A 25,020-nucleotide genomic window follows, 5' to 3' on the forward strand; every position below is an offset into this window, starting at 1 on the left:
ATGTTTGCCCAAAGCCTCGGTACTAAGAACTGCATTCTGAGCTACACACGCACTTATCATGCACGTATACTAGTACGCACACGCACACACTTATCCTGCCCGGTCATATGTAATTCCGTTGTACAGTACTCAAAGGAATATATACATAGTGAGACACAGAAAGACAAATTGCAAGATTGGCAAGAGTCCCCATTTTCCAGCAATAGCCACTGTATTTGTTATCCACTTATGCTGTGTGGAACAAAATCAATACACTGTGAGCCACTGTATTTGTTTTCCACGTATTCCGTGTGGAACTAAATCAATACATTGTGTGCTATTCTGATGTGGAGGAAGAATTCACACCTTTGTTGCTGGAAGTGTGGGCGCAGGCGCGGTGCCGTTCTGAGAAGGGGGCGGTGTCGTGGTCATCAGAAGGGGCGGGGCGGAGGTGGGTGTGTGACACAGCTGATGCACGCATCCTCTCTATGCCTCAATCACCCGATCTTTGCTACGGGTACCAGCGGCTGCAGCCTTCCCCGACCAGAGCCACACGAGTAGGCCTAGACTATACCCCCACTCCACCGTCGCTATCTGCGAACCTCGAATCGGGGTGGAACAGTGCCGAGGAACAGTGCTGCGCCTGCCGCTAATAGTAAGTGTGGAGCTGCTGTTGGAGCGGAGCACTCCATCATTTCCACAGAGAAATACGCGCACCTAGTAGGCGACGCAGCGCGGCACACATCGACACCTGCGTTTTTCTATTTTTATCGCCATTCACTGCATTGCCAATCCATTATCCTGCCGCTTTACATGTTGCACGCTGACGGGGAGAAGGATTTGGGTGATTCAAATGTTGTTGTGGCAGAGCGAGGAGGGAGAGGGATACCGTTCTTGTTCATATTGCTTATTGGAGTGAAAGTAAAGACGGCGAGATGGGAATGTGGCAAAAGCGAGCGGTTGTGCGCGCGGGTTGTAGCTTACGACGCTCACTCGAGCACGACCCTCCGCTTCCCCCACGGGGGAGAGATATTTCCTTGACCCACACGCACATTATGCAGGCCTAATTCGTGAACCGAAAGAAATGCAGGGGGAAATGGGTAGATCATGTTAATTATCTCGTTCTTCTCGCCCTTCGTTGCTGGGTTAGGGCTTTTTCGCTGGTATGGAGAAACGAGTGATGTTTCTCCATTGTGCTCTAGCATCGCCGCGTCAGCTGACAGTCACCCTGCCTGTGCACATCTGTGCGGTGAAAGGGTTGACGGAGGTTGTTTTAGCTACTGCAAAAATAATGAAGATCATTTTTTATATATTAAGAGCATAAATTCACAGACCAAGAGCAAATGTCCTACAGTAGAATTTAGACCTACCTTGGCACTTAACAGGAATACACATGAATAGCTTGCATAGGCAATAGGCTGATTTATTAGGCCTACATCACTACCAAACAGATGTAGCAAATACTGTGTTATTGACATGTTATTAAGCATATTATAAGTATATATGTATGTATATGTGTGTGGACTAAAAGTGTGGGCTAATATATCAGTTGTAGGTATATGGACAGTAATTTGATGATAATGGCAAGGGAGCTCTGATAAAATAGGCCTATTGAATATATTCTACTGTGTAGTGTTTACCTCTGTGCCCAGTGTTACTGCTCTGGAGGTCTTCTAGACCTAGCTTATATGAGGCCTTGAGTGAAGTGTGTGTGTGTAGTGGGAACAGTGGTCACTTTATTTGGGGGGCAGTTTGTTTGCATTTGAGTTGTGTGTATATAGGGGTCTATGTATGGACAATGCAGTGACAATATGGGGAGAACATGTATTGCTGGTGTGTGTACACCTACTAAATACCTCATACTGCATTTCAGCACAGGACAAGAGATTGAGAAGAATTACCTTTTTGAGAGATTCGAGGAGTGTGTAAGTGTGTGAATGAGGGCACACCAGAAAGAGTGCTTGCCTGTGTGTGTGTGTGTGTGTGCGTGCGTGCTCTCTCTGTATGGAGCCGATGATGTAATGCCTAGGAGTGTGTAACTGTGGAAGTGAGGAGTGTAGGCACGTGCCACAGCTCAGCCAACACTGGAACAGGTCCCTCTACTGGCCCTGAGGCAGTAACGCACCCTATCTAGTTTTGAACAGCACCTTATCCTAAGGATTCAGTACTATCCCTTTCACATTCGGTTCTGTTCCCATGTCCTACCTGAGATGGAATGTTAATTCTTACCTTACTATAGCAAAGTAGCATAGTAGATTCATGTGCACGGTCTTGGATTCAGGCATGACGAGACAATGGAGAGAGAGAATTCACTCAATGGTTTGGCTGCATCTTTGCCCTGATAGGACTAGTATAGGCTACACTTGGTACAATGCACTATAAATCCAGATATTACCTTTAGGTCAATGTTCAATCAGTGATAGTTGAGTAATCAGATAGTGTTTCTCTGTCTGTGGTTCAGGGAGCAGCGGAATAATGATGATAATAGTGTGTATTCCTTATTGCACTCAGTGATGCATACACAGACATGATGTACTCACTTTATATGCACAAATACTTTGCATTACCTTATTCTCAATGAAGTATTGATGATTGACTCCCATGTTTTTCCTTCTACATTTACATTTAAGTAATTTAGCAGACGCTCTTATCCAGAGCGACTTACAAATTGGTGCATTCACCTTATGATATCCAGTGGAACAACCACTTTACAATAGTGCATCCAACTCTTTTAAGGGGGGGGGGGGGATTAGAAGGATTACTTTATCCTATCCTAGGTATTCCTTAAAGAGGTGGGGTTTCGGGTGTCTCCGGAAGGTGGTGATTGACTCCGCTGACTGGCGTCAGCGGAGTCAATCACCTTCTAATAGTCAGACAGTTGATAAATATTTTTTGTTGTCATTATCATTGGCGCAGGGGAAGAACTTGTCTCGGTGTGAGTATTTTCATTTGTTTGCATGTGTGTGTATGTGTGTCTTCAGGCATGAAGAGACAATGGAGAGAGAGAATTCACTCAATGGTTTGGCTGCATCTTTGCCCCGATAGGACTAGTATAGGCTACACTTGGTACAATGCACTATAAATCCAGATATTACCTTTAGGTCAATGTTCAATCAGTGATAGTTGAGTAATCAGATGGTGTTCCCTGTGGGTGTGGTTCAGGGACAGAATATTTGTTTGCATTTGTGTGTGTGTGTTTTATCGGTTTGCGTGTGTGTATAAGACAGAAGGCATAGGTTAACATGCAAATGTACCAGGTGTGCAAAAAACCTGCTCTGCTAACATCAACAAATAGTGTGAGATAGGGTGTGAAACGAACAACACAAGAAGATTGTGTGAGCAGTGAGCACAGTAAGCTTTCCTTCTATGATTGTACCTCAATTGCAAATCCTGAATATATCATCTGTTCATGTAGATGTGGAATGTAGTTAATATTTTGATTGAAACACTAATCAAGTAGTAATCGTGTATTAACTCAAATAAATCCTATTGATGAGCTAGGCTACTTGTTAACCCTTTAAAGTTAAACTGACAGCATTAACTACTTTGCAGATATTAAACAAACAGCCAATCGTAGTATCAGTCAAAAATATAAAAGTCCCAGTCTATGCTTCAAAACCAACTTTATAAGAGGTTTAAAAAAATAAAATAAAAAAAGTTTCAATTTGACTCAAATTTCCATGAATACTTTTTGGTTAGGGTCGCAGCCTATTATGCCCATCTGCAAGTTTAGCAGCAAAGGCTGGACAAATATTATTTATCTCTTCTTTTGTTTTAATGTTAAAATACTATACAGCTATGTACATACGTGGACATTGGGCCATATTGTATCAAAATAAAACCATAGCCAGTTTGGGTTGCAGTTGCATGTTTCTTTGTAAAAACAAATAGGCTATGTCTGGCCTGAAAATGTGTTGTTTTTTCTATATGGCCCGTGCACTGATTGAGTTTGACAGCCCTGAACTAGCGTATCTATTTATGTAGGTAGCTATTTATTTAGTGAGCTATAAACATAGAGCCTAACTTTAGCTAGCTAGCTGCTGGAAGGATGGCATGTCATTGGAGGAGTGGGTGAGTGAGTGACTTTTTCCCCCTCATATCGTTTTTCAGTGGCTACAGCTAGAGATCCATGTGTCATATGGTTAGCTAGCAAAAAATGTATATCGCTTAGCTAGCTATGCTGAAATTGAACAACTGTTATCCACAGTTAGCATATCTCTTAGTCGTCAATCAAATGCATTTGGCATCGATCAAATGGGCAGGAAGGCAGGCAGGTTCCCATTCAGTTGTTAAAACGTAGGTTGGGACAAGCATGCACTGGCAGGCAAATTGCAGAAGGACGAGCAGGTTACTTTTCTGTTTCTCAGTGCAATTTTGTAGCCAGCTAGTTTAACAAATTTGAGAGGGTTTATCTAATATTCCGTTGTTAGATTTGAGCTAATCTCGCTCTGACTACCATTAAATTAGTTGTTGATCTTGTTATTGTTGATGATGTGCATAGGCAACTGAGGGAGAGAGAGCTTACCTTTTCATGGTTGTTTGATCAATAGGGCTGTAAAATACACAAATGTAAGAGGGCTCCCATGGTTTTTACATATTTACAAAAATCCATTCAGGTGTGTTTTGTGGCTTTTGGTGAATGCGTTTTAATTATCTAATGTCGCGCTGATGCTGCTGCCTATTAACACACAGTCCAGTTCAAAGTGAATGATGGCAAGCCTGTGTGGAAAATGGCTTATTTGCATATAGGCCTACTGTAACTCTGATTGGATATGGCGCACCGTTCTGCGTAGACGCTGGTCCTGGACAAGACAGTTGTTTTTATTAGGTTTTATTTGCTGCAGTGTGTATTAATTGTCCAAACGCAAGGCTGCTTTCCCACTATATTAATATAGAATTTTCACAAATGCCTTATTACACTAAATTCCAAAACATTCTATGAACTTATGAAAAAGTGAAAATGACCATATCTAAGTGCTCGCTTGTCTGCAAATGCAAAAAAGGTATATGTATATGAACAGATTTTTTAAAGATTTCATGTTGCTGAAATGTCAGTTCCACTTTAATGTCAACAGTTTTTAGAGTTATATGAGATGTGCTTTCATTTGTATTGCATAAACAATTTTCTCAACTGAAAAAACACATTTGAATATGAATTTTCATATGATTTGGAATAAGGTGCAACTGTATAAGGGGAAATTCCTGCTGATACTGCAAATTGTCCTTTATTGTTAGCCTTTACATAATTTTTGGGATAATATTCAATGTACTTCATATACATGTACAGTGCATTCGGAAACTATTTAGACCCCTTGACTTTTTCCAGATTTTGTTATGATACAGCCTTATTCTAAAATGTATTTATAAAAAAACGAATTCTCATCAATCTACACACAATACTCCATAATGACAAAGCAAAAACAGGTTTTTAGACATTTTTGCAAATGTATTAAGAAAAACACTGAAATATCACATTTACATAAGTATTCAGACCACTTTGTTGAAGCACCTTTGGAAGCGATTGCAGCCTCGAGTTTTCTTTGGTATGACGCTACAAGCTTGGCACACCTGTATTTAGGGGGTTTCTCCCATTCTTCTCTGCAGATCCTCGCAAGCTTTGACAGGTTGGATAGGGAGTAGAGGTCGACCGATTAATCGGAATGGCCGATTAATTAGGGCCGATTTCAAGTTTTCATAACAATCGGAAATCGGTATTTTTGGACAACGATTTGGCCGATTTAAAAAAAAAATATATATATATWTTTTTTTACACCATTATTTAACTAGGCAAGTCAGTTAAGAACACATTCTTATTTTCAAAGAAGGCCTAGGAACGGTGGGTTAACTGCCTTGTTCAGGGGCAGAACGACAGATTTTTAACTTGTCAGCTTGGGGATTCGTTTTTGCAACCTTCCGGTTACTAGTCCAATGCTCTAACCACCTGCCTTACATTGCACTTACATTGCACTCCACGAGGAGCCTGCATGGCAGGCTGACTACCTGTTACGCGAGGGCAGCAAGAAGCCAAGGTAAGTTGCTAGCTAGCATTTAAACTTATCTTATAAAAAACAATTAATCTTAACATAATCACTAGTTAACTACACATGGTTGATATTACTAGTTTATCTAGCGTGTCCTGCGTTGCATATAATCGATGCGGTGCCTGTTAATTTCTCATTCATATGTTCTCATGTTCTGAGCAAAGAACTTAAACGTTAGCTTTCTTACATGGCACATATTGCACTTTTACTTTCTTCTCCAACACTTTGTTTTTGCATTATTTAAACCAAATTGAACATGTTTCATTATTTATTTGAGGCTAAATTGATTTTATTGATGTATTATATTAAGGTAAAAGAAAAGTGTTCATTCAGTATTGTTGTAATTGTCATTATTACAATTACATTTTTTTTAAATGGGCCGATTAATCGGCATCGGCTTTTTTTGGTCCTCCAATAATCGGTATCGGTATCAGTGTTGAAAAATCATAATCGGTCGACCTCTAATAGGGAGCATCGCTGCACAGCTATTTTCAGGTCTCTCCAGAGATGGTAGATTGTGTTCAAGTCCGGGCTCTGGCTGGGCCACTCAAGGACATTCAGAGACTTGTCCCGAAGCCACTCCTACGTTGTCTTGGCTGTGTGCTTCGGGTTGTTGTCCTGTTGGAAGGTGAACCTTCACCCCGGTCTGAGGTTCTGAGCACTCTGGAGCAGGTTTTTATCAAGGATCTCTCTGTACTTTAGTCCGTTCATCTTTCCATCGATCCTGACTAGTCTCCCAGTCCCTGCTGCTGAAAATCATCCCCACAGCATGATGCTGCCACCACCATTTTTTATTTTATTTTTTATTTCACCTTTATTTAACCAGGTAGGCTAGTTGAGAACAAGTTCTCATTTGCAACTGCGACCTGGCCAAGATAAAGCATAGCAGTGTGAACAGACAACACAGAGTTACACATGGAGTAAACAATAAACAAGTCAATAACATGGTAGAAAAAAAAGAGAATCTATATACAATGTGTGCAAAAGGCATGAGGTAGGCAATAAATCGAATAATTACAATTTAGCAGATTAACACTTGGAGTGATAAATCATCAGATGATCATGTGCAAGAAGAGATACTTGTGTGCAAAAGAGCGGAAAAGTAAATAAATAAAAGCAGTATGGGGGGTGAGGTAGTAAATTGGGTGGGTAGTTTACAGATGGACTATGTACAGCTGCAGCGATCGGTTAGCTGCTCGGATAGCAGATTTTTAAAGTTGTTGAGGGAGATAAAAGTCTCCAACTTCAGAGATTTTTGCAATTCGTTCCAGTCGCAGGCAGCAGAGAACTGGAAGGAAAGGCGTCCAAATGAGGTTTTGGCTTTAGGGATGATCAGTGAGATACACCTGCTGGAGCGCGTGTTGCGGGTGGGTGTAGCCATCGTGACCAGTGAACTGAGATAAGGCGGCACTTTACCTAGCATAGCCTTGTAGATGACCTGGAGCCAGTGGGTCTGACGACGAACATGTAGCGAGGGCCAGCCGACTAGGGCATACAGGTCGCAGTGGTGGGTCGTATAAGGTGCTTTAGTAACAAAACGAATGGCACTGTGATAAACTGCATCCAGTTTGCTGAGTAGAGTATTGGAAGCTATTTTGTAGATGACATCGCCGAAGTCGAGGATCGGTAGGATAGTCAGTTTTACTAGGGTAAGTTTGGCGGCGTGAGTGAAGGAGGCTTTGTTGCGGAATAGAAAGCCGATTCTTGCTTTGATTTTGGATTGGAGATGTTTGATATGAGTCTGGAAGGAGAGTTTGCATCTAGCCAGACACCTAGGTACTTATAGATTTCCACATATTCTAGTGGAAACCGTCCAGGGTGGTGATGCTAGTCGGGCGTGCGGGTGCAGGCAGCGAACGGTTGAAAAGCATGCATTTGGCATGCTTCACCATAGGGATGGTGTCAGGTTTCCTCCAGATGTGATGCTTGGCATTCAGGCCAAAGAGTTCAATCTTGGTTTCATCAGACTAGAGAATCTTGTTTCTCATGGTCTGAGAGTCTTTAGGTGCCTTTTGGCAAACTCCAAGTGGCTGTCATGTGCCTTTTACTGAGGAGTGGCTTCCGTCTGGTCCACTCTACCATAAATGCCTGATTGGTGGAGTGCTGCAGAGATGATTGTCCTTCTGGAAGGTTCTCCCATCTCCACAGAGGAGCTCTGTCAGAGTGCCCATCGGGTTCTTGAGTACCTCCCTGACCAAGACCATTCTCCCCAAATTGCTCAGTTTGGCCGGGCGTCCAGTTCTAGGAAGAGTCTTGGTGCTCCCAAAATTCTTCCATTTAAGAATGATGGAGGCCACTGTGTTCTTGGGGACCATCAATGCTGCATAAATGTTTTGGTACCCTTCCCCAGATCTATGCCTCGACACAATCCTGTCTCGGACCTCTACGGACAATTCCTTAAACCTCATTGCTTGGTTTTTGCTCTGACATGCACTATCAACTGTGCGACCTTATATAGACAAGTGCGGACCTTTCCAAATCATATCCAATCAATTGAATTTAGCACAGGTGGACTCCAATCAAGCTGTAGAAGGATGATCAATGGAAACAGGATGCACCTGAGCTCAATTTCGAGTCTCATAGAGAAGGGTCTGAATACTTATGTAAATAAGTTATTTCTGTTTAGATTTTTAATAAATTTGCTAAAATTTCTAAACCTGTTTTCACTTTCTCATTATGGGGTATTGTGTGTAGATTGAGGAAAACATTTAATTTAATGCATTTTAGAACAATGCTGTAATGTAACGAAATGTGGAAAAAGTCAATGGGTCTAAATACTTTCCGAATGTACTGTAAGTATCAAAAGTAAATGTAATTGCTAAAATACTTAAATATCAACATTAAAAGTATATATCATTTCAAATTCCTTATATTAAGCAAATTCAGACTGCACCATTTCCTTTTTTCTTTTTTTTTTACGGATAGCCAGGGGTACACCCCAACACTCAGACATAATTTACAATCGAAGCATGTGTGTATAGTGAGTCTGCCATATTCGAGTCAGTAAGGATGACCAGGGATGTTATCTTGATAAGTGAATTGGATCATTTCCCTGTCCTAAGCATTCAAAATGTAACATACTTTTGGGTGTCAGAGAAAATGTGTGGAGTAAAAAGTTGTTTTATTTTATTTAGTGAAGTGTGTGTCTACTGTACAGTATGTCAACCCCTTAACTCTCTTCCTTGTGTTTGTGTGTAGTATTTAATTAACCACAATTTTTGGGGTGTCAGTTTGTGGTCTCAATAGTAACCTTAGCCCTGGTTCAAACGCCGCTCTGTCGCCACACCGAACTAAAAAATATGTCACTGTCTCTTTGGGAGAGCGGAGATAGACTGCCGTCTGAAACCATTGTGTGCCTCGTTTAAAAATAAATTACACATTTATTAAAAATGAAAAGCTGAAATTTCTTGTCAATAGGTATTCAACCTTTGTTGTGGCAAGCCTAAATAAATTCCGGAGTAAAAATGTGCTTAATAAGTCACCATCAGTTGCATGGACTCATTCTGTGTGCAATAATAGTGTTTAACATGATTTTCGAATGTCTACCTCATCTTTGTACCCCACACATACATTTGTCTGTAAGGTCACTCAGTCAAGCAGTAGATTTCAAACACATTCAACCACAAAGACCAGGAAGGTTTTCCAATGCTTTGCAAAGAAGGGCACCTATTGGTAGATGAGTAAACATTTAAAAAACAGACACTGAATATCCCTTTGAGCATGGTGAAGTTATTAATTACACTTTGGATGGTTTATGAATACACCCAGTCACTACAAAGATACATGCGTCTTTTCTAACTTGGTTGACAGAAAGGAAGGCAACTGCTCAGGGATTTCACCATGAGGCCAATGGGGACTTTAAAACCGTTCTAGAGTTTAATAGCTGTGCTTCTACACCTGCATTGCTTGCTGTTTGGGGTTTTAGGCTGGGTTTCTGTACAGCACTTCGAGATATTAGCTGATGTACGAAGGGCTATATAAAATAAACTTGATTGATTGATTGATAGGAGAAAACTCCACAATACTAATCTAATTGACAGAGTGAAAAGAAGGAAGAATTCCAAAAACATGCATCATGTTTGCAACAGGGCACTAAAGTAATACTGCAATGTCCTGAATACAAAGTGTTATGTTTTGAGCAAATCCAATTGCTGAGTACCACTCTCCATATTTTCAAGCATAGTGGTGGCTGTATCATGTTATGGGTATGCTTGTAATTGTTAAGGACTGGGAAGTTTTTCAGGATAAAAAAAAGAAACGGATTTGAGCTAAGCACAGGCAAAATCCTAGAGAAAATCCTGTTTCAGTCTGCTTTCCACCAGACACTGGGAGATGTATTCACCTTTCAGCAGCACAATAACCTAAAACAGAAGGCAGAAGGACACACTGGAGTTGCTTATCAAGAAGACAGTGAATGTTCCTGGGTGGCCGAGTTACAGTTTTGACTTAAATCTGCTTGAATATCTATTGCAAGACTTGAAAATGATTGTCTAGCAATGATCAACAACCAATTTGACAGAGCTTGAAGAAAGCTCTGCCAAAGGTGATTCTAACATGTAATGTCCAAGAAAGGGGTGTGACTACTTCTGAAATTAGATATTTCTGTATGTCAATTTAAATAAATGTAAAAAAATTAATAATAATAATAATTATAAGCAATTTTTTTTCACTTTGTCATTGTGGGGTATTGTGTGTAGATGGGTGAGAATAAATTAACTATTTTTATCAATTTTGAATTCAGGCTGTAACACAACAAAATGTGGAATAAGTCGAGGAGTATGAATACTTTCTGAAGGCACTGTAGGTGCCGGTACTCATTTGGTGCCGTACTGTTTACATTTACTGTTTACATTTTAGGTGCAAGAGCTCCACAATACTTTTGAGCTAATATTCTATAAGAGGAACAGGAGCTCAAGCAGTGGAACATTTGAGGTGCCGATACTCAGCTCCTGCCCAAGTCGAGCACTGATGGTCTCAGATATCGCAGTTGGAGGACTTCTTCATCCTCCTCCTTCTGTTACGTATAGTGTGTGTTTGTGTGTGGGCACGTGTGTGTGTGTACTTACAGTTTGTGTGTCTCTTTACCTTCTCCCTCTCCTCTCGATGTCTCTGTGTGTCCTGCAGTGTGTGTCGGCTGGTGCTGCCTCCCTGCCCTCCATCATGGCACGTGTGGAGCGCGGGGGGATGAGTGAGGGGGGGCGCCCCCAGGGCATGGGAATTGTGGCCAGCGGGGTATTCTCCTCGACCACCACCTCTGGCCAGCAGCAATAGCAGCAGGAGATCGCCATGCGGAGCGTGGGCACCCGCACCACCCAGCAGAACAGCCTGCCTCGTGCCCCCCCACCACCCCCCTCCACTTCCACCCACAGGGGCAGGGGCTTGGAAGATAGGAGTTACAGCATCGAGAGGTCCTCTCAGCAACCTCCACCCTGACCCATGCTAAGGGGACTACGGCTGACGAACGAAGCTTTGCCACGGTGGAGCACTCTTCTTCTTACTACGGCAGCGAGCGTCCTCCGCCGCTCTGCGAGAGAGCAGAGCGAGAGAGGCCCCCCGCCCATAACAATGGAAACAGACAAGTCTCCAATGGCAATAGGGGCGTTTCCAATGGGAACCGAGCAGCGGCAGCGGTGGGTAACAGTGAAAGGCAGGTGTCCAATGCAGTGTTTTTGAATGGAGGCGGGCGGCGTGATGGGCGGGACCAGAGGGATGGGCGTGATGGGGGGCGAGAAGTGCCGAGAGGGGCAGTGAGTTTGGACATTTGCGGGAACAACGAGGTCTCGCTGAACAATGATCGAAACAGTAGCCAACAACTAGCTCAGTACAAGGAGGCGGGGGCCAGCGCAGCCAAACTGGATAACCATAACAACCCCCCCAACATCCTCCCCATCTCTGGGAAGCTGGAGAAGGTTCAGGTGAGTCCTCGCTCTCTCTCTCTTTGTCTTTCTCTGTGTGTCCAAATACAGGCTGTAAGTTGAGTATGAGGGTGCATGTTGAAAGTGTGTGTTTATGTATTTGTACAGGAATGTGTATACATGAGTTAGGATGCAGGCAATAAAAAGCTGTCATAAATTGATATAATGTACTTTGTTACCTAGCTGCCTGAGTTATTTCTCCTCTCCCGTCAACTCCTCCATGCATTCTAATAGCATTAGCCTTTACTTAGCTGTTACTGTTCTTTGTTAGATTTCTGAAAAGGTCTCTCATACTGGACATTTGTTTTTTGTATATCTGCATATAATTTGTGTACCGGTACATTAAAAAACCACAGTAAATGCTCTTAATCCCCATTTGAAATTCACATTTAGCGTCAGTATGCTTGCTGCTTAATTAATTACACATATAGCAGCATATTCATAATCTCTGTCAACCTAATTGTCAGATAATGTATGTTATACAATCCTAGCTTTATATTTCACCACCAATGCCATTTTCCATCCTCCCCCATCCAGAGCAACGATGGATTGGTCCGCCCCTCTGCCTTCAAGCCTGTAGTGCCCAAGAGCTTCCATTCCATGCAGAATCTGGTGTGCCCCCCCCAGACCGGAGGAGAGGGCCGCAGCGCTGGAGGAGGGGCTGGAGGTGGTGGGGGTCCCAGTGTACCAGGACCCCTCAGAGACACAGACAGCTCTGGCAGCCGGGGTGGAGGTACCAGAGGCGGGGGAGGTGGTGGCAGCAGGGGTGGAGGTCAGGGGAGCCTCTCCGACTCAGGGAGGAACTCTCTAACCAGCCTGCCCACCTACGCTGGCTCCAGCTCAGGCTACGGGCCCCCGCCTGTCCTTGGGCCCCTGAGCGCCTCCACCAGCCACATAAACCGCCTGGGGACCACAGGGGCCCTGGAGAAGTTGGACAAGTCTGGTGGCGTTAGCGGTAATGGTGGATACCAGAACGGACTGAGCACCTCGGATAGTGGTCGCTCCTCCTCTGGGAAGAGCTCCTCGTCCTATCAGAGGCTCAGCCACCTGAGTGACGCCCCCCCGTCCCTCCGCCCCTCGCCCTCCTCCGATGGCGTCATCCAGGACCTGGAGGATCGGCTATGGGAGAGAGAGCAAGAGGTGAGTAGAGACAGAGGGAGAGAGGAAAAGGGAGAAGAAAGAATGGATACTACTGGGGGGTGCAGGAGGAGATTTAATAGATTATATTGTAGAAGAAAGCAACAAACAAATAGTGCCAGTAGTGCAAATTATCACAACTATAGGACAGTGAATGCAGTTATTTTATATAATCACAAGAAATTGTTATTTGAAATTTGAGGAGTTTGCATGACCCATAGAGGGCATAGGTAACTGTACTAGTGATCTTACTGTTGACCTAATACTGTCTATGGCTTAAGAATAACCCGTACATAGCTTACACGTTCCTGTTTTATTTTTTTAATTATTTATCTGTTATACTATTTTGATATTGAATACTGCACTGTTGGGAAGGGCTTGAAAGTTAAGCATTTCACAGTACTTGTGCATGTGACAAATAAAACTTGAAACTAAAACCGCTGGGAAACTGGTTGGGTGAGTTGATAAACTGGTCAGGTAGGTGTGCCCTAAACTCGCCAAGCGGACAACCGTATTTTTATTAGCTGACGGTCAAGCAGGTAAGACACATTAGGCTTTTGGTCTGAAATAGTAGTGCAAGTTATTCAAGTACTGAGGGCTTGGAGGTAGCGATCTGTGATAGTGGGATGGTACACCTTGGTGGTAGATGGTGAATGAGATGTGTTACCCACATACAATACAATGCAAGGAGACATAGTGGAACACCTAAAAATCAATCAATTAATATTCAGCATCCGTTGACATTGCAAATGAGAAGTACAAAGAAATATGAAAGACTAGTGGGGCAGTAACCTCGATGATGGATGGCAGCCATTTTGTGAATTCCCCATCACCTCCTGCAGCTACATGTGAATTACAGATGAGTTACTTCCTTTCTTCCTCTCCCAGGTGCTCCACATGCGCCGTAACCTGGACCAGAGTGAGGCGGCCATCGTCCAGGTGTTTGAGGAGAAGCAGCGCGTATGGGAGCGCCAGATGGACGAGCTGCGGCAGAATTATGCCTCACGCCTGCAGCAGGTAATGGCTCCTTATTTCATAGATTGTGGGGTCGTAGGCTATTCCCAATAGCACAATAGCATTTGCCATGGCTGCATGGCAAACACTGAGAAAGGCAAAGAATGAGCGTTAAGGAGTAGTTTAGTAAAACTCTGTGCATAAAATATCCCACTTACCTTATTTCAATAGTACACTCAATATGGCCGCCTCCAGTATACTCATTGTCGAATGTTGATTTGGATCGGGAATCTCCATTCTACCAAATGTATTTCTACCCAGGTGACGCGTCGCGCCCAGCGCTCCCAGAGTGCCTTGCAGGCCCAGATCAGCCGTCTGTCGCAGGACAAGCGACGCCTGCACGAGGAGATGGCTGCGCTGCTGGCCCAGAGAGAGGAGCTGGAGAGGAAGTGCCTGGACTACAGGAAGGAACAGGCTGACATCCTGCCACGCCTGGAGGAGACCAAATGGGAGGTGAGAGAGGGAACCCGGGGTTAAGAGGGTGGTGTGTATGGCTGGGTGTGGGATACTAGAGAGATGAGTGAGGTTTACAAGTTAACTGGGAGGAAGGTAAACTTTAGGGGGCATGACAAGTGAGAGTGAGAATGCGAAAAGGAGTACTGAGAATAAATACTAGATGTCCATGCTAAAAATGACAAAAGGGCAATACTGTCTAAACCAATGGTCAGATGTGTCCTATTTGTTCTGTGCAAATGCTTTTTGATCATTAGCACACAATGCAGCAGTAGCTGTCCTATACTGTAAGTGCACATCCATTACACAGACTCATGCCCTTTACATGGGTGCTTGTTGATCTCTATTTCAACCATGTCCATATCTTTCATCCCCCTCCTCCCCCTCCCTGTCAGGTGTGTCAGAAGGCAGGGGAGATCTCCCTGCTGAAGCAGCAGCTGAGGGAGAGCCAGGCGGAGGTGACCCAGCGGGCGGGGGAGATGGTGGCCCTGCGGGGCCAGCTGAAGGAGGCCAACGCCCAGTTGAGGGACTGGGAAGAGGCCATGTTGGGCCTCAAGGACTCCTACAGCACCAAGAGCCTGGAGCTGGAGCGCTGCGAAGGGGAGCTGCAGAGGACGCTGACCGAGGTAGACAGACCTGAAACACTAGCTACAATTTGTAGAGTTGTTCTGCTCTGTGCACCAAACGTTTTGCGCTCTTGGGTCAGTCACATGCATACAGATACAGGCATTCGCATACACTTTGAAAGACACAAATAATACTTGCACGCACGCACACACACACACACACACACGCACGCGAACAAAAAAAAGTGTGTTGGGGACCAAGTAATTGATTCCCATTTTCCCTTAAACACAAAATCGAACTCCTAACTGTAACCATAAACCTAACCCCTAAGCCTAAAATTGCCTTTTCCATTGTGAGGACCGGCAAAATGTCCCCACTTCTCAGAATGTTCCTTATTATACTATCCTTGTGAGGACTTCAAGTGAATTAACCCTCACTTCCTCTTCCTTTAACTACTGATTGACCCTCCTGCTCCCCTCCCTGTGTCTCTCCAGGTTTCTCTGCTGAGGGACAAGCTGGGCATGTTTGAGGCTGAGGTGGTGGGGCTGAAGCGGGCTCTAGGTGAGCTCAGTGCGAGGGATAGGGCTATCGAGGCTAGGGGTGGCGGAGGAAGCAGGGAAGCATCCAGGACCAGAGGGGGGCTTTCCTCCCCACACAGCCCACCTGAGGGCTCTGCCTTCTCCTACCCAGCCCTGCCTCCACCCCCTGTACCTCCCCCAGATGCCATACTGAGTTTGCAGAGCGATGAAGCTAAAGTTCAGCGCCAGGAGGCCCACCAGCGCCAGGAGGCCCACCAGCGCCAGGAGGCCCACCAGCTTCAAGAGGCTCAATTGCGGCAGGAAATCCACCAGCAGCGCCAGGAGGCCCACCAGCAGTGGGAGGAAGCGGGGGATCTGCGTCGGCAGCTGGAGCGCCTCCAAGGCGAGCTGCGTCTCGAGCGGCAGCAGCGCGAGCGGCAGGCCCTCACTTTCAAGAAGGAGCGCCACGTGTGGATGGACGAGAAGGAGCGTGTGCTCAAGTACCAGGCCCAGCTGCAGCTCAGCTATGTGGAGACCCTGCAGAAGAACCAGGCCCTGGAGCTCCGCGTGGGCCAGCTGGGCTCCAAGCTCACCTCCACCAACACCACCCCCTCGCCCACCTCACCACCCCCACTGTCCCCCATCCCCCTGCCTGCCCCCGTCACTCCCCTACCCTCCCTCNGCCTGCCCCCGTCACTCCCCTACCCTCCCTCTCTCTCTCCCCACCTCCCCTTGCTGAGGACAAGAAGCTCCCTCCCGCCCTCCACCAGCTGGCCCCTCCCTGGCCGGTACTCACCCGTCTGGAGAGGATAGAATCAACAGAGATCTAGATTCTATGTGCACTAGATCCATAGTCCTCCAGAACACTACAGATCAGTTCAATTCAGCTTATACACACTTACAATAATTAAACAGTATCACATATCAATAGCATTCATTTTGTAGTCCTAAATAGTTATACTCACTGCTACACCGGGGCGGTCCTAGGACGCACTGCACTATGGATGGCAGAGAGAGGCATGGAGGACCACTGGGAAAGGGGGAGGAAAAGAACAGTTTACACTGGTTTTCAAAGACGCTCTTCAAGCCACCCTGTATGCAGGTTTTACTTCTATTGATCGGCAATCCACTGAACATTTAGGTTGGGGTGAATATTGGGGTCAAGAGTAACACACTATTGGAAAAGCTATTGTTGCATTGTCATTAGCATGAAATTAATATATTATAAAGTGAAGACAGTCTGTGGGAGAAAGATTCTCCTCAAGGCAGTCTCTAGAAATGATGTGAAATTTTAAAATATCAATTTAAATCAAGCCAAATACTACTACTAAACATGTACTACTACAGCTGTCAAATACTGTAAAAGTAGGGATAAGGAAACTACCCTGCAGATTCTGTATGGGCCTATTTTTAAATTGTCACAATAACTGACAGTGTAAAGACCGAGAATGTATGATATAGAGTTTGACTTTTTTTTTTATATATAATTAATTTCACCTTTATTTAACCAGGTAGGCCAGTTGAGAACAAGTTCCTGGCCAAGATAAAGCAAAGCAGTGCGACAAAAACAACACCGAGTTACACATGGAATAAACAAACGTACAGTCAATAACACAATAGAAAAATATGTATACAGTACGTGCAAAATTAAGTAAGGAGGTAAGGCAATAAATAGGCCAATAGTGGCGAACTAATTACAATTTAGCAATTTACACTGGAGTGATATATGTGTATATGAGGATGTGCAAGTAGAAATACTGGTATGCAGAAGAGCAGAAAAACAAATATGGGGATGAGGTAGGTAGTTGGTTGGATGGGCTATTTACAGATGGGCTGTGTACAGCTGCAGCGATCGGTAAGCTGCTCTGACAGCTGACGCTTAAAGTTAGTGAGGGAGATATGTCTCCAACTTCAGTGATTTTTGCAATTCGTTCCAGGCATTGGCAGCAGAGAACTGGAACGAAAGGCGGCCAAAGGGGGTGTTGGCTTTGGGGATGACCAGTGAAATATATCTGCTGGAGCGCATGCTACGGGTGGGTGTTGCTGAGATAAGGCGGAGCTTTACCTAGCAAAGACTTATAGATGACCTGGAGCCAGTGGGTTTGGCGACGAATATGTAGCGAGGACCAGCCAACGAATATGTAGCGAGGACCAGCCAACGAGAGCATACAGGTCGCAGTGGTGGGTAGTATATGGGGCTTTGGTGACAAAACGGATGGCACTGTGATAGACTGCATCCAATTNGGACCAGCCAACGAGAGCATACAGGTCGCAGTGGTGGGTAGTATATGGGGCTTTGGTGACAAAACGGATGGCACTGTGATAGACTGCATCCAATTTGCTGAGTAGAGTGTTGGAGGCTATTTTGTAAATGACATCGCCGAAGTCAAGGATCGGTAGAATAGTCAGTTTTATGAGGGTATGTTTGGCAGCATGAGTGAAGGAGGCTTTGTTGCGAAATAGGAAGCCGATTCCAGATTTAACTTTGGATTGGAGATGCTTAATGTGAGTCTGGAAGGAGAGTTTACAGTCTAGCCAGACACCTAGGTATTTGTAGAAGTGATGCTAGTCGGGCGGGCGGGTAGCGATCGGTTGAAGAGCATGCATTTCGTTTTACTAGCATTTAAGAGCAGTTGGAGGCCACGGAAGGAGTGTTGTATGGCGTAAAACACAGCTTTATCAACCTCTGTACATAAAGGGTCTTGAAGAACAACATTGAATACTACTGGTGTAAGTGTCAGATTTGCGGCATGACTGTTGGGCATGTGTGGTTACTGTATGCCCTTAACAACTTAGCCAGGGCCAGTTCTTCTGTTTAATTCACATGGTTAACATTAGGAACAAGATATGATTCAGGTAAACAGGGGGAGATCCATCCATACAGCCTCACCCTGTGGCTTTATTGGTGCTATAAGAACACACCACCACACCAAATCACTAAGGAAACTAACCAAAAGGTTAAGATACAGAAGCTGTTTTAAGGGATGTGAGATGTGTTTTTCAGGAGTGTGTTGCATTGTGTTAAAGGGGGGGGGGGGGCGTTTAATAATGTGCTTGGTTGAGATGGGAAAATGAGGCTTCGGAACGCTAAGTGCCGGGATTGCATGACAGGATCAGTTGTATAAACCAATCGGGGATCTCCAAAGCTTTGATGGGTCAGCAGCTGTGAATGATTGACAGCACATTGTATTTGCTGGGTGTAGAAGGCTTTGTTTCCTCCATCTCCAGTGATGCCGCACATGTAGATTCCTCTGTGCTATCAGTAGCTGCAGTGACTGAGGACAGCCACCTTGTGGCGACAACAACTGACACAAAATGGCTCAATCAATCCCAGGATGACGAATCAGCTGCAAACCTCTTAGCATTTTACTTCGTTTCGAAACTACGTAGGCGACAGCTAAAAGCAGCTTGTAATTTGTTGACGTTCTAAGATGCTTTTGGTCTCCATTGATATTTCTTAAAGTGACAAAAAGGGGTGTGTTAGTGATTAATTAATGATTACTTAAACATAAAGGTTGGTCAATGAAGCTGCTTATCTGCGCAAAGTGTATATTTAAGATCACTAGCAGCAGGTGGTAGCTGAGCCAGCAGACTTGATGGTGTTAGATACTAACTGTTAGATACTAACTGTAAGATTCAGACTTTATAGGAAGAGTAATGCATTTTTGGAATGATTCTTTGAGATAATGGAGTGTACTTGTGTGGTGTACTTGTTTGAACAGGACCCACCCTTATTTGAAAAAACAATGTATATGTCAATATATACTACCTTTTATAGATCTCTAGAATATATTTGGCTATATGGGACATTTTACAATATATTAAACTATTCTAAACATTAGTGTGTACAGTATATGTTGACATATATTTTTTCATGGGTCTGGGCAATTTAGAGAATAACTTTGAAGTCAGGGGTGAAAGAAGTGAGGACTTAAAGAAAGAATGAATGTTAAAGAGAGGAAAAGAAAGAGGTAGAGCGAGGGATGGAGGGCCCACACCCTCAGTTTTGGGGCAACATTTGCTGCTATGTACTTTTGTTGTGTCCTGCTGTGTTCTTAGTAGAAACAGAAAGGCAGTGTACTTGGATGTAAATATTATTGTTATTTATTATGTGTACATATATATTCAAATATATCAAGCTTATTACGTGTGAATAATTTAAGAGGATTATTATGAATTAACGAGACAGACATTTCCGCTTTTATTTTTTAAACTATCAATATAAATATATAAATATATACATATATGAAATCTTTTTAATTTTGATCTACTACATGGTACAGTACAACTAAAGCGATTGTTCAAAAACCAATATGTTCATTTTTTTTGTGTTTCAACTCTTGTAATGTCTTAAAAGACAAAATGCTATCAAGTTTCTTTTTGTATTTATTTTGTGTTACTGAAAAATGGCTTGAAGAAAACATATCTTAGCAAATATGAATTTAATGATTAAAGATGTGATTAAATCATCTTGAATTACTCCTTTTTTTTGCCCACAGGGTGTTCACACATGCTCACTGTGAATAAAGCTCAATACTCAATATCTGACTTTCAATTTTAAACATGTTGAAGTAGTTCTAATCTCTTATTAGAAATACAGTTGGCCAATCGTTGTCAAGTTAGGATAATTGGATACAGTTGGCCAATTTCAGTATTAGGATAGTATCATGTAATTTATTGATTGATTGCATGATTTCACATTCATTTGAGCAACTGCATAAGTAGGAAAACCTTGCTTTCCACATCTGCAGCATTCATTTAATATATACTAGGAGAGCGGTCTAGTGCACAGCTACTTCGACAAAGAGTTCGCTTTCGCTGACGCTACTATGTTTGTACCTGCAAATCGCCGTAGGTCAGAGCTCATCAGGGACATTACAGACAAGGATGTTTCTGAAATGTCATAAAAAATGATATATATTTTTCCTTGTGTAAGATATTGCTATTATCGGTGAGTTTGCCTTGTTTTGTATATATGGCAAACTGCAACTGGCTAGTATTGTGGAATAAATTAGCTAGCTAATGCAATTTAGCATTCTTAGCTAACGTTAGCTAGCAACTCATTCCAAAGTGGCTACCTGGTTAGCTAACATTAGCTACTGAGAACTTCAGGGGAGAGCTCGCCAGTCTTCTGTGCTATGTTCTTATTTGCCACCAATGTTATAGCTTACCCTGCGTTATCAATTATGTCTAATAATATCCTAACGTTAGTTAGCTATAGTAAACCCAGCTAGCTAGCTATATCATGAACAAGATTCCACATGGCCCTCGTGTAGGCTGTTCTGTTAGTTAATGTGGATGAAGTAGAAATGTCATCTATAGAATTGAGGCAGCATGCACATGTACATTTTAGGAACAATATATATATATATAGTTAAACCAACAACCTAATCATTCCTGCATATTCTCTGCCTTTCAGCTTCTGAGGTGGATGTCTGCGGGATCATTATGCCATGTGGCTAGGCTACGCCATCTCTCCCTAGCCCTCCACAGGCAGTTCCTCAGGGCTCGGCATCTGCACAACGCTTATGGAGAACCTGAAACGGAGGGACTCGATGAGGAGGACAGGAAGGAAGGGGTACTTCCCGGGGGCTACAGGTTACAGTACAACCCCTCCTCTTACTATCGGCCCCAGCATGACCCTGGAGCCTCCCTGAGCAGGTTGGAGATGGAGGAGCAGTGTCAGTCCACCGTCACCTCTGCCTTCAGGCAGCAGAGTAACCGCTACAGTGTCAGCTCCTCACGCCGCCTATCCAGCACCAAGAACACTCTGCTGGACCTGGCCTTCAACAGAGGCACTGGGGCTAAGGCAGAAAGGGCACCCCCCTACCGCACAGAACCCCTAACCCCAGACGTCAAAGGCGACCCCCGTGCCTTCCAGACATGCCGCCCAGAGTACTCAGCCATGACCCTTGACCTGTCCCAGCGGCCTGCCCCAGTCCATTCCAAGCAGGCCTTTTTCCTGCTGCACAAAGTGACCGTCCTGAAGGGCAGCATGGACCCTGTGGACGTAACCGGTTTCCTCACCAAGCTTAGCCACCTGCACCCTGACCAGACACCTTTAGTGAGGGGTGACACGCGTTTCATCATGCTGCTCCGCTACTCAGTGGAAAACCTGAGTCACTTCAGTCACTCCCAGCTACTGAAGGTGCTGAGGTCTTTTGTTTGGCTGGGCCTGCCCCCCACTCACAGCATGCTGGGGCTGTATGAGGCTGAGCTGGGCCGCAGGGCCGGGGAGATGGGCCTCCACCAGCTGCTGTTGGCCGCAGACCTGTGGCGCTGCCTGGGGAGGTCTGTGCCTCAGTACCTGCAGTGCCTGTATGACTGCGCCAGCCTGCACTTAGGCCAGGTAGGTGTCCCTGAGATAGTCCAACTTCTGTATGTGATGGGGGAGGGCAGGCACTGCCCCAAAGAGCTAGTTCACCCCTTAGAGCAGATACTGATGCGTCACCTGGACCAGCTGGAGCCAGAGGAGGTAGGTGCTGTGTGCCTGGGCCTGTTCAAGTCCCAGACAGCTCTCTCGGAAGGAGCGGTGAACCGGCTGGTGGACAGAGCCCACTCGGTTGTGTATGAGATGAGTGACTTTGCCATGGTGAACGTGATGAAGCTGCTGCGTTTTAGCTACCTGGACCATCGGGCTTGGCTTGAGGTCATGGCGCATGAGGTGCCTCGCCGCGCCCCCAGCATGGGCGTCCAGGGGCTGATGCATGTGGCACTAGCCTGCTCGTCCCTGCATTACCGCAACGAACGCATCCTCCTGGCTGTTGCTGAGCGCCTGCCGTCGTTAGCGCCACACTGTCGGAGCAAAGACTCAGGCAAGCTGATATGGGCCTTTGGGACCCTAGGTGTCCTGCCCAGCCAGTGCCCTAACTTCTACCCCAGCCTCATTGAGGCCCTCCGGCAGAGAGAGGCTGAGTTCCAGCGCTATCCTGAGCACCTCCTAACAGGGCTCCTCGGTCTGGCTTTCATCTGTCACCTCCCTGAGGACCTTGTGGAGTTAGCTTTGAGCCCCGAGTTTGTTAGCCTAGCCACCAGGTCCAAACAGCAGGATCTGAAGAAAGACTTGTTCACTCTGGATGGGACGGTGGCGTTGGAGCTGCCTCACTGGACTGGCCCGCGGCTGAGTAGAGAGCTGCGGGAGGAGACAACAGAGATTCTGTGGCGCTTTGCCCAGAAGGACGTGTGTCAGAAGGTTGAGGTCCTGGAGGCAGAGGCCGTGTTACGGGACCTTCTGGGTGGAGAGGAGTTTGTGAGCAAACGAATGATCCTGCCTCACACCCGCTCCATCGACCTGGAGGTGCATTTGAACCCTGTCGGACAGCCGCTACCTGTGACCTCAGCGCAGACATACCCCATTTCCTCCCAGGATTGGAGCACTTCTTCTGGCTCTTCTACTCAGGGCTGGGAGAAGATCAACACAGGAGTCACTCTCACCAAGGACCTTTTGACTCAACTTACCAATGGCAGAAAGACCCCCCTTCCCCCAACCCAAGCTTCTAAGCTGCCCCTCCGAAGGACAGAGCCGGATGAGGGAGGGGGGCTGTTCAGTGTGGGAGTCGACCTGACGGACGGGCTTGTGGGGGCTCTGACCAAACGTAACAACCCAGACCCACTCCCCAGGGACTCCCACAAAGCCTCCATAGCCCCCATCAGACTGGCCATTCAGGTGACGAACAGGAACCACTACTGCTACCGCTCTCCACAGCTGCTGGGGCTGCACGCCATGAAAAGGAGGCAGCTGAAGCTGACTGGATACCAAGTGGTGGAGCTGCCTTACCGTGAGTGGTTCCCTCTGCTGAGGCGAACCCACGCTGAGAAACTGGCCTATATGCACTGCAAGGTTTACGGCACCCTTGACTGACGTGTTCACATGTTGAAGGGCTAGGTGGAGATTAACATTTTAGCTAACACCTATCCAGTGCTTTTAGATCTCTGAACACTGAAGTGGTAGAGGCTAGGAACCCGAAATGAAACCAGGCCCAAGGCTTACCAGGACAGTGGTTTTTTTTTGTAAGCTTATGGGCAATCCTTGTTGAGAGGCTGTTGAATATAATGTGTCAGATTTTTACCTTGTCAGCTCAGGGATTCGATCCAGCAACCTTTCGGTTACTGGCCAAACACTCTAACCACTAGGCTGCCTGCCACCCCTGATCAGTGTGAGAGGTGTCAAAAATAAATGTTATGACTGCAAGATTTTGAACGGCAGCCAAACATGACTTCTGCATGTTCTTCATGTGTGGGATGGAATTTTTTTGTTGCTAGGCCTGAGCTAAATGGTAAAAGAGGATCTATTAAGCGACCGTAATGAATGAATACTTTGAATGTACAGTACATATCACTTCCTCACTGTTGACATGTTTGCAGTATTCCATTAAAAACCGCTTCAGAGAACTCCTTTTAGTATCTTCTGTGTCATAACTCGGGGTGGTAGGCGATATACAGTTCCTTCGAAAAGTATTCAGACCCCTTGACTTTTTTCACATTTTGTTACGTTACAGCTTTATTCTCAAATTGATTAAATTGTTTTTCCCCCCTCATCAATCTACAAACAATAGCCCAAAGACATTACATTTACAGAAGTATTCAGACCCTATACTCAGTACTTTGTGGAAGCACCTTTGGCAGCGATTACAGCATCAAGTCTTCTTGGGTATGACACTGTAAGCTTGGCACACCTGTATTTGGGGAGTTTCTCCCATTCTTCTCTGCAGATCCTCTCAAGCTCTGTCAGGTTGGATGGGGAGCGTTGCTGCACATCTATTTTCAGGCCGATTTCAAGTTTTCATAACAATCGAAAATCGGTATTTTTGGGCGCCGATTTGCCTAATTTTATTTTTAAAAATGTACACCTTTATTTAATCTTTATTTAACTAGGCAAGTCACTTAAGAACACATTTTTATTTTCAATGACGGCCTAGATTTTTAACCTTGTCAGCTCGGGGGATCCAATCTTGCAACCTTACAGTTAACTAGTCCAATGCTCTAACACTGATTACATTGCACTCCACGAGGAGCCTGCCTGTGCTGTGAATGCAGTAAGCTAAGGTAAATTGCTAGCTAGCATTAAACTTATCTTATAAAAACAATCAATCAATGACTGTCATTGCTCCAATGTGTACTTAACCATAAACATCAATGCCTTTCTTAAAATCAATACACAAGTATATATTTTTAAACCTGCATATTTAGCTAAAAGAAATCCAGGTTAGCAGGCAATATTAACCAGGTGAAATTGTCATTTCTCTTGCGTTCATTGCACGCAGAGTCAGGGTATATGCAACAGTTTGGGCCGCCTGGCTCTTTGCGAACTAATTTGCCTGAATTTTACGTAATTATGACATAACATTGAAGGTTGTGCAATGTAACAGGAATATTTACACTCATGGATGCCACCCG

At 44.8% G+C, this 25,020-nt stretch overlaps 2 protein-coding genes across 3 annotated transcripts; both read left to right on the forward strand.

Annotated features, from left to right (window-relative positions):
* On the forward strand, nucleotides 1-17,863 carry LOC111964531 (leucine zipper putative tumor suppressor 3-like). Its single transcript, XM_070443479.1, has 9 exons — nucleotides 1-19; nucleotides 337-536; nucleotides 11,145-11,252; nucleotides 11,411-11,935; nucleotides 12,473-13,075; nucleotides 13,961-14,089; nucleotides 14,348-14,539; nucleotides 14,935-15,165; nucleotides 15,601-17,863. The coding sequence occupies exons 1-9, from the start codon at nucleotides 1-3 to the stop codon at nucleotides 16,435-16,437; spliced, it is 2,844 nt and encodes a 947-aa protein (XP_070299580.1). The 3' UTR covers nucleotides 16,438-17,863.
* Nucleotides 17,864-20,445: 2,582 nt separating this feature from the next.
* On the forward strand, nucleotides 20,446-24,015 carry LOC111964061 (FAST kinase domain-containing protein 5, mitochondrial). Of its 2 annotated transcripts, none has more exons than XM_023987744.2 (2): nucleotides 20,446-20,575; nucleotides 21,044-24,015. In XM_023987744.2, exon 2 carries the CDS (start codon nucleotides 21,056-21,058, stop codon nucleotides 23,483-23,485), a length of 2,430 nt encoding a protein of 809 aa, XP_023843512.1. In that variant the 5' UTR covers nucleotides 20,446-20,575; nucleotides 21,044-21,055; the 3' UTR covers nucleotides 23,486-24,015. The 2 variants fall into 2 exon arrangements, with proteins under 2 accessions (XP_023843512.1, XP_023843511.1); XM_023987743.2 differs by having other exon boundaries at nucleotides 20,450-20,555.
* The last annotated feature ends 1,005 nt before the right edge of the window (nucleotides 24,016-25,020 follow it).

This window comes from Salvelinus sp. IW2-2015, linkage group LG5 (assembly GCF_002910315.2).
Source record: "Salvelinus sp. IW2-2015 linkage group LG5, ASM291031v2, whole genome shotgun sequence".
NCBI classification, from domain to species: Eukaryota; Metazoa; Chordata; class Actinopteri; order Salmoniformes; family Salmonidae; genus Salvelinus; species Salvelinus sp. IW2-2015.